This window comes from Rutidosis leptorrhynchoides, chromosome 1 (assembly GCF_046630445.1).
Source record: "Rutidosis leptorrhynchoides isolate AG116_Rl617_1_P2 chromosome 1, CSIRO_AGI_Rlap_v1, whole genome shotgun sequence".
NCBI lineage: Eukaryota > Viridiplantae > Streptophyta > Magnoliopsida > Asterales > Asteraceae > Rutidosis > Rutidosis leptorrhynchoides.
Window position 1 is genome coordinate 629,756,010 of NC_092333.1, and position 10,597 is coordinate 629,766,606.

The 10,597-nt window shown below is 32.5% G+C and overlaps 1 protein-coding gene across 1 annotated transcript; it reads left to right on the forward strand.

Annotated features, from left to right (window-relative positions):
• Window positions 1-8,278: 8,278 nt before the first annotated feature.
• On the forward strand, window positions 8,279-9,247 carry LOC139848851 (uncharacterized). The gene has a single exon (XM_071838541.1). The coding sequence runs from the start codon at window positions 8,279-8,281 to the stop codon at window positions 9,245-9,247; it is 969 nt and encodes a 322-aa protein (XP_071694642.1).
• The last annotated feature ends 1,350 nt before the right edge of the window (window positions 9,248-10,597 follow it).

Genomic DNA, 10,597 nt, shown 5'->3' on the forward strand with positions numbered 1-10,597 from the left:
CTTGCATATTAAGATTTAGTCTTCGTTGGCGTTGCACATACGTTTTATGACCTTCTTCCATAAGGATTTTATGTGTGCAATACGAAGGACTTATTCCTTTAATATCATGAATCTTCCATGCAATGGCTGGTTTATGAGCTTTCAACACAGAAATGAGTTGTGATTTCTCATTTTCAGTAAGAGAAGACGATATTATTACAGGTAATTCAGATTCACCATGTAAATAAGCGTATTCCAAATGGTTTGGAAGTGGCTTTAACTCTAATTTCGGAGGTTCTTCTATCGATGATTTGTATCGATATCTGTCTTCTTCTTTTAGCATTTGAATTTCTTCTGTTGTTGGTTCATATCCATTAGCTATAAGTGTGGCTAACATTTCAGCTTCATCAATTGGTTCATTACCTTCTCCTAAAGAGCATTCTCCTGTTCCTTGTAATTCTGGAAATTCTTCTAATAATTATGCATGTGCATCTATAGTTTGAATATAATAACATGTATCATCTGCAGATTGTGGTTGTTGAATTGCTCTATCAACTGAAAAGGTAACACTCTCATCCTCTATACTTAGGGTCAGTTTCTTACCGAACACGTCTATCATTGCTTTAGTCGTGTTTAAGAATGGTCTTCCTAATATGAGAGGAACTTGAGAATCTTCTTCCATGTCCAGAACAACAAAATCTACTGGAAATACTAAAGTACCAACTTTAACTAGCATGTTCTCCATTATCCCTCTAGGATATTTTATTGATCTATCGGCTAGTTGTATGCTTATTCTGGTTGGTTTCAATTCTCCAAGGTCTAGTTTAGCGTATAGTGAATACGGAATTAAATTTATACTAGCACCTAAGTCTGCCAATGCTTCTATTGAATTAAGACTACCCAGAAAACATGGAATTGTGAAACTTCCTGGATCAGATAGTTTTTCTGGTATCTTATTCAACAGCACTGCTGAACAATTAGCATTCATAGTAACAGCCGAGAGTTCTTCCATTTTCTTTCTATTTGAGATTAGATCTTTCAAGAATTTAGCATATCTAGGCATTCCTGAAATCACATCAATGAAAGGAAGATTTACATTTATCTGTTTAAACATATCCAAGAATTTGGATTGCTCAGCTTCAAGTTTTTCTTTCTTCATTTTACTCGGATAAGGAAGTGGTGGTTGATATGGTTTAACATAAGGTTTAGCCTTAGCTGTGTTATCTTCATTAATCTTTTCAACTACCGGTTCTTTTTCCTTATCTTGATCAGGTTGTGGTTCTTGTGGAGTAGGAATGGCTTCATCAGAAGTTACAGGTATTTCAGGTGGTTTAAGTGTTGTACCACTTCTTGTGGTAATAGCTTTAGCTGTTTCATTCCGGGGGTTAGCGTTTGTATCACTAGGTAGACTTCCCGGTTTTCTTTCACCTATTAACCTTGCTAGGTTACTTACTTCTTGTTCCAGATTTTGAATAGAAGCTTGTTGATTTCTAAATGCTTGAGCATTTTGCTCATTGGTTTGTTTCTGAGATGTGAAAAACTGCGTTTGAGTTTCAACTAGCTTCGTCATCATATCTTCTAAATTCGGCTTTTTATCATCGGTTTGTTGTGGTGGTTTGTTTTGAAAATTAGGTCTTTGCTGATTGTAAGTATTATTGGATACTTGTTGATTGCTAGGACCTTGTTGGTTGTTGTATGGAATATTTCGGTTATAATTTTGGTTTTGATTGTAAATCGGTCTTGGCGGTTGATAATTATTCTGATAATTATTTCCAGGCCTTTGGTTTATGTATGAAATATTCTCTCTTTGTTCCATTGTTAATTCAATACTGAGACAATCTTTTGTCAAATGTGGTCCTCCACACTGCTCACAACTAATTCGTATTGAGTGAATATCCTTAGTCATCTTTTCCATTCGTCTCTCCACAGCATCTATCTTTGCGGAAATGGAATCTAAGTCATGGCTAGAATCGGCTCTAGCTGCTTTAGATGATCTAATGATATCTTTTTCTTGGTGCCACTCATGTGAGTGGGAAGCAGTGTTATCAATAATTTTGTAAGCATCAGTTTCGGTTTTCTTCATAATAGAACCACCAGCTGCTATATCTATATCTTTTCTTGTAGTGATGTCGCATCCTTGGTAGAATATTTGTACTATTTGACAGGTGTCTAAACCATGTTGCGGACATCCTCTTAACAACTTTCCATATCTTGTCCATGCCTCATATAGAGTTTCATTCGGTTTCTGTGTGAACGTAACAATTTCTGCTTGAAGTCTTACGGCTTTAGATGCAGGAAAGAATTGTTTAAGAAATTTGTCAACTAAAACATCCCATGTATCAATCGCCCCTTCAGGTAACGATTCCAACCAATCTTTGGCTTCTCCCTTTAAAGTCCAGGGAAATAACATGAGATATATCTGTTCATCCTCCACTTCTCGGATTTTAAATAGTGTGCAGATCCTATTAAAGGTACGTAGATGTTCATTTGGATCTTCCTTCGGCGCACCACTAAATTGACATTGATTAGTCACCATGTGTAGAATTTGTCCTTTGATTTCATAATCTGGCGCATTAATGTCTGGATGAGTAATTGCGTGACCTTGGCCAGTGCGTTTAGCTCTCATTCGGTCTTCCATACTTAAAGGTTCCAGATTCTCCATAATTGAATTTGTTGAATCGGTATCACTAGATGATTCTGATTTAATGGTTCGTTCCTCAACAATCTCTGTTTGAATGATTGGTGGCTCCGGAGGAAAGTTTAGTGGTTCAGGATCTACGAACCGTTCCTGAATATTCTCCGGATTCTCAATTGTGAGGTCGGGTTCAAAAAATGGATTATCGGAAATTTGAACTGAAGTACTTGGTCGACTGGATGACGATTCTAAAGAAAAATCAACGGCGGTTATATTTGCTAAATGTCTTGATCTAGTTACAGGTGGTGAACGTACAAAAGGTGGTGAACGTCTTGCTCGGTGCATTCACTGAATATCCTATTAGTTTTAAAAAGGAAAGAAAAATTATAATAAGTTATCCAATTAATAGACTTTTCTGATTTTGCCCACGTTTCGAATAGCCAAAAGATGCAGCAGAGGGGCAGGATTCGTTTGGTCTCAATATAATTGAGGACTGTTTGGCTCCAATAACCCGGTCCACGTACAAATCCAACTATTACTACGAACCAGAAAATTTTGATGTCTATTAATTTAACCACTTAAAATAAATTTTCGTAATTTTAAGAAATTTAGATAAGAAGTAGAATAAAAATCTATGTCCTAAAACTAGAATAGCGAGAAATAAGAAAGAAAAAGAGTTCGTCGGAAAAAGGTTGAAAAAGAAAAATGGTTGAAAAATAAAAGGTGACGGAAAAATAAAAGAAACTTATAAAACTTAAAAATACTTGACTAACCTAACCTTATTACTACAACTAACTTAAAATTATAATCGCAAATTGAAATTACTAATTGGAATGATAATTGATACATAGGTAAAAGTCGTCTAAAAATATTAAAGCTTACAAGAAAAACTAAATCCCAAATGGAAATAACTTAAAAATAAACTAAAACTTAAAAAGGCGTCGCAAAATTCTAAAGTACCTAAATCTTAGTCTAAAGAAAAAGCACTTAAGAAATTCTACGGCAAAGCCTAAAAATCTAGAAGTAAAAATAACTATGGCAAAATCTAAGTTTAAAACTAAATATGAGCTAAAAATACAAAAGTTACGCTAAAACGATTAAAAAGGGACAAAATATAAAAATATACAAAAAGTTGTAAAAAGTACAATTTTTATAAAAATATTATTTTTATATTATTTATTTATTAAAACTATTAATTTTACAATTTAATAAAACTAATTAATACTAAATACATAAATTAAATAAAAAGTAAAAGTTAAAATAAAATTAATTATAATAATAATAATAATTAGGGTTAATAATAATAATAATTATTAAATACCCCGTAATTAATGCTGAATTAGGGTTCTGTCGCGTGTCAGAGTCACTCCGCGAGTTGCGGTATTTAAAACATCAAACCCCGCGAGTCGCGGGGTTCAGAATTTAAACTGACAGGTTTAATCTTCAACGCGTTTTTCTTTATTTATTTATTTATTTATTTTATTTTCTGTTTTGAATTTTTTCTGTTTATAAAAAAAAATATGTGTATAAATAAAACTTATATTTAAAACTTAAATAAAAATAGAATCACTTTATAATTTTATAAATAAAAATCTTAAAACTAGATTTATATATATATATTTTTTTATATTTATATGTTTTTAAATAAAAAACAAAATACTTAAATAAAACTTATGTTTTTATAAAAACAAAGAAACTTTATAAAACTTAAATATTTATCAAACTCCTAAAAATATTTATATTTTTGTTTTTCTTTTTATATTTTCGAATACTTAAAACGTTTTTTTTTTTTTTTTTTTTTTTTACAAAAACGGATTTTAATAAAAGTAAACTAAAAATCTTTTTTTTTTTATATTAGCGTTGCGCTTCCGGCTTTTAAGAGAGTTCCCCGGCAGCGGCGCCAAAAATACTTGATGTGGTAGCGTGGGGGTACGAAATAGTATTAAATTTTACAACGAAACACTATTAAATACGATACAATTTTACACAAGATATTTATTTATTTATAGAATGGATATACTTAAACCTTGCTACAACACTTATAGGCAGTGTACCTAATCGTACAGTAGTGTAGTTTTTAGTAAGTCCGGTTCGTTCCACAGGGAATCTTTTTTAAACAAAGCTCAACGCTATATTAGTTTACTTTTATAAAAATACAAATATATATATAAGTAATATTATTATTATAAAAGGGGGGTTTTTACCGTTTAATGACCGGTTTGTCGATTTTAAAACTTTAGTCGCAGTTAAAACCAAATGTAAAATATTAAAAATAAATACAAGACTTAAATTAAAGCATGAAGTAAATAACGATAAATGAAATTGTGAATAATAAAGTGCGATAATTAAAAAGTACGATAATTAAAAGTGCGATTAAATACAATAACAATAAAAATGCGATAATTAGAAGTGTAATTAAATATAAAATAAAGGAAATTAAATATGAAATAAAAGAATTATGCTTATTTAAACTTCCGTAATCATGATGTTTGACGTGTTGATTTTAGTTTTATGCCCATGGGTTAATTGTCCTTTGTCCTGGATTATTTAATATGTCCGTCTGGTTTTTGTCCATAACAGTCCATCAGTCATAAATATAAAGTGCGAGTGTCCTCGTCAAATTATCCTTATACCCGAAGTTAAATATTCCAACTAATTGGGGACTTAAACTGTAACAAGATTTTAATACTTTGTTTAATAATTACACCAGGATGTCGACTGAGTGTAACCCAAGGTTTTAATATTTTGTTATCAATTATACCAAGTGTCCTTTGTACATAATTTCACCCCTGTTTTAATTATTCTAGTGGCTATTAATCCATTCCCGTGTCCGGTTAAATGAACGATTATTCGTACATATAAATACCCCGCTCATCGTGTCCGATTGAGTATATATGGTAATTTATAGGGACGCCCAATTGTAAATCTTTATATTAACATTAACAAACTATCATTTAGTTAAACAAATATAAAGCCCATTAATAGCCCATAGTCTAATTTCCACAAGTGTCGTTCTTTTGTCCAAACCCCAATTATGGTACAAAGCCCAATTACCCAATTTTAGTAATTAGCCCAACATCATGATTACTTCGTTTTAAATAAGCATAATAATAACTTAGCTACGAGACATTAATGTAAAAAGGTTGAACATAACTTACAATGATTAAAAATAGCGTAGCGTTACACGGACAGAATTTCGACTTACACCCTTACAACATTTGCTAACATACCCTTATTATTAGAATTATAATTAAAATTAAAATATAAATTATAAATATATATATATATTTTACGTATGAGGAGAAGAAGAAAAAGATGATGAAAATGATCAGAATTCGGTTTGCTTTATAGGGAGTTTCAAAACTGGGGGCTCCGCGACTCGCGGCCATTTTGGCCTTCAAACTCCGCGAGTCGCGGAGAATGAAATTACAGCTCACATCTTTGGAGTCTTTCTCTGCCGACGGTTTTTATTTATAAATATAATATATATATATATAATTAATATAATTAATTATATATTATATTATATTTTTATACCTAGTTAACTTGTAATTTTTAGTCCGTTGCGTCGAGCGTTGAGAGTTGACTCTGGTCCCGGTTCCGGATTTTCGAACGTCCTTGCGTACAATTTTATATTTTGTACTTTGCGTTTTGAATCTTGTACTCTTGTAATTTAGAGACGTTTCTTATCAATAATTGGAACCTCTTTGATTGTCTTTTGTTCTTTTGAGCTTTTTGGTCGTTTGCGTCTTCAATTCGTCGAATCTGTCTTTTGTCTTCACCTTTTATTATTTAAACGAATATCACTTGTAAATAGAACAATTGCAATTAAAAGCTTGTCTTTCTTGAGGAATAATGCTATGAAATATATGTTCGTTTTTAGCATTATCAGTAGGCAATAAACATCACGAACACATTCATTTGTTAACAGAATTCGAATAAAGATACACGACAATATTTGTAAACAACCGTGGATCAATTCGATGAAACAACCCTGAATCAAACTCCGATGCGATGATATATACCACTCTGTAAACAGTGTAGACGATGATATCCTTATTCGAGTAAAGATACCTGTCAATATTTGTAAAAAATTGTGGATCAATTCGATGAAACAACCCTGAATCAAACCTGTTAACACCGATGCACTATTATTGAAGAAGATTGTGTAGGAAAAGGATATCACTCAATGATCATCGATTCTAAGGAAAAGAAAAAAAGGGTTAAACGGCGATTTTAAGATCTCACAGCCGTTACGATGGCCATGAACTTATCCAATTGAACCGATTCAAAATCAATCAAATTAAACCGATTCAAAATCACAACAGAGAGACTGCGATGTCATGGTTAATCACAGCGAGTGTTATTTAATCGAATTGAAACAGAAAGGGAATCCTAATTTTGAACGTAATTGATGTGATCAGTGGTTCAAAAGGGACACATGTCTTTTTTATGTAATTTCCAGCCTTTAATCCACTTTTAATTAGAAAATTAGGAGGGTTAAGGATGAAATAAGGGTGAGACACGTGGCATAATAGCTTACTGATTTATACATGTTTTTATGATTATAAATTGTGACAAGCTAATGTATTTTGTATGTAATGAAATACGGATTAACGATTATAGCTTTCATTATATGTTTCATTTAAGTTTAAGATGGACATCGTGTTGATTTTTATATCCATTTTTTTTATCAGCTTCGTATTTATATGCATTTCAACATGTATGTTCAAGTTACCAAATAATTTCTTTGCGAATCCACTTTTACAAAGTAGTTATTAAGTACTCGCGCAATTACAAACATTTATAATGTTGGTGTGTAAAGCCTTTTTTTGGATAAGCGAGTAAACCCTCCTATGAACGAGCACACTGGCTCCCCCATAGAAGATAAAACCTCGCGTAATTAAGCCCCCGAGCGCGAGACTTGGTACTGGGTGAATTGCGCATTATGCGCACCTTCTAGTCACACTCTCTTTTTGAACAATTTGACATAGTCAGGAATTAAACTCTCGTGTGCAGCACACATCGTGATGCGCACGACGCGCTTTAAAATTGAATCAGCTAAAAGTATATTTGACTGATAGAGTAGATTTATACTCCGTATTAGTTCCAAATAAGATCCTCTTAATGGATTTAGGTTGAATCAGCTAAAAATAAATTTGACGGATAGAGTAGACTTATACTCCCGTATTAGTTTCAAATAAGGTCCTCTTAATGGGTTTAGTTTCTCAAGCATGCTCCTGGTACGGTTTCTTGTATATATTCGGAGTAATTAATAAATTTTCACCAGCTTTGAAACAAAAACATTTTCTACAAACTTGTGTATTACGGATATCTATTAGTTATATATATATAAGTTTAAATATATTAGTAGTGTTAATTTAAGATTTACATTAGTTCATTTAAAAATAGTTTCATTAGTAAGTAGTAAGTACGGAGTAGACGTTCTTTCTTTTGAGGTGGGGGGATTCGGGTTCAAAAATTGCTTGGGTAAAATGGGATAAGGTCATTGCTTCATACGACCGTGGGGGGCTAAACATCGGGTTTTTAAAACATAAAAATTTGGCTCTTATGGGAAAGTGGTGGTGGAGGTTTAAATCCGAAACTAACTCACTTTGGGTTAAATTAATTCGGAGTATCTATGGTCCTTCGGGTGGTTTGGAGATGGAAGGTGATTCACTTCACCCGACATCTTCAACTACTTGGTCTAACATTATCTTGGCAGGTTGTAAGTTACAAGAGGCGAACGTCAACTTTAGAAACTCCTTCTCAAGACGGATATGCAGTGATTCAACAATCTCTTTTTGGAATGAAAAATGGATTGGCAACAACACTCTTCGTTCTACCTTTCCTAGGCTATTCATGTTGGAAGTTCAACACGATGCGACAATCAGGGACAGAATTCAAGTTTCAAGCGAAGGAACGGTTTTCAAATGGGTTTGGAGCAGGGCACCAACAGGCCGCACAAGAAGTGAATTATCAAATCTCATCAACTTGTTGGAAGGCTTCGAGTTCAGTAACAGCGATTCGTGGAGCTGCACTTTCACATCTAATGGAATCTTTTCGGTAAAAAGTTTAACTCAAGCAATCGAGGAACAGCAAGCAGAATACGCCTCTGACCCCGAGACACTTCGAAACAATCTTGCACCAAAAAAATTAGAGGTGTTTGTATGGCGACTTCTAAAAAGGCGTCTACCGGTTCGGGTCGAGCTAGATAAAAGAGGGCTCGACCTACACTCGGTTAGGTGCCCGATTTGTGACGACGGGTTAGAGACGGTCGAGCATACTTTCATTTTTTGTAAGCAGACAATGGAACTTTGGGAGCGAGTTTTCGGTTGGTGGAATTCGGGTCACTTTAACAACCTTAGTCTAAGTGAATTACTTCGAGGTAACAATGTTAATGCGTCTACAAACTTCGGGAAAAAAGTTTGGCAATCGGTCGAATGGGTTTGTGCGTACTTCATTTGGAAATGTCGAAACGATTTGGTGTTTCGTAATAAAAAATGGAACATCCCGATGGCTCTAAATGAAATACAAATCAAATCCTTCGAGTGGATCTCTCATAGGTCGAAAGGGAAGAAGCTTGATTGGCACATTTGGTTGAGTAACCCGAGTTTATTTCTCTCCATGTAAACACATTCAATTTCTTGTCGAGTACATTGCTCTCTCTGCAATGGTTTTTTTTCACATTCTTGTGTAGTAATGTTGTATTGCTAAGGCTATAATAATGCCTTGTTTTTGTACAATCTTTTCATGAATCAATATATAATATATATTTGCTTTTCAAAAAAAAAAAAAAAAAAAAAGTACCGAGTAATAGAAAATAGAATGTTGGATATGGGACCCACAGATTGAGATGACATGGTAGCTAAAAAGGGATAGATGCGTGAGGGTCGTCGGTCCCCGAAGTAATTGAAAAAAGATCACATGACTTGGTCATGATTTAATTCAATATTTATATTTATGACCCCTAAAGTATAACTAGATTTACAAAACAAGGATACACTAATTTAGTCATATCTATTTATATTAACTATTTTATATTTTATGGTAGTCAATATTTAACGGTTTTTTTTTAATATTTAGGTAATAAAATAAATTAATTAATTATAATTTTACGGGTATTACAATTATTGTGAGTACCCATACTGTATGTGTAATAACAAATACATTTAATAGTTATACTATATGTATATATAATTGTATATGCATTTCAGATGTAAATAGATATATTCATTGATGAAATTTTTCATCCGTATCCATATCCATATTCATTAAGGTTCATCCATATCCGTATTCATATCCATTTAAAATCATCCATATCCACTTTAAGCGGAACGGATGGATATCCATCGGATCAGATGTTCATTGTCATCCCTACTTTCTACATAAATATTTAATAATATTCAATAGTGGAATATTCAAATGAATCCAACAATTTACTTGAAATTCAAGGGGCCGCGTGACAATCATTTGTTCTCACATGTAGTCAAAACTAATCTATCACATGTGATTGACTTCTTTAACCCTTAACCCTAAACCCTATATCCATGGTTTAGGGTTTAGAAATTGGGGTCTAGAAATTAGGGTTTAGAAATTATGGTTTAGGGTTTAGAAATCGGGATTTACAAATTAGAGTTTAGGGTTTAGATTGATTTTAACCCAAAACTCAAAACCCTAAACTCAAAATCGGACTAAATTTAAAAAAAGAAAATTGAAAAGCAAAAAATAAAAAATTATTATTTTGTAAAAAAGATTTCGAGATTTTTTATTTTATTTTTTTAAAACAAAAATTTTGATATTTTTTCAATCACATGTGATTATTGCGCTCTCATTAATCTTTTGGATTTTAAGCAAATTTAAGGATTCAAATGATTAAACTCATATTTAATAAATAAATAAAATATGTATTAAATAAAAATTATTGTGAAAATGGAACGGACAAAATTTATATTTGTCTACTAAATGTTTGTCAAAATTTGG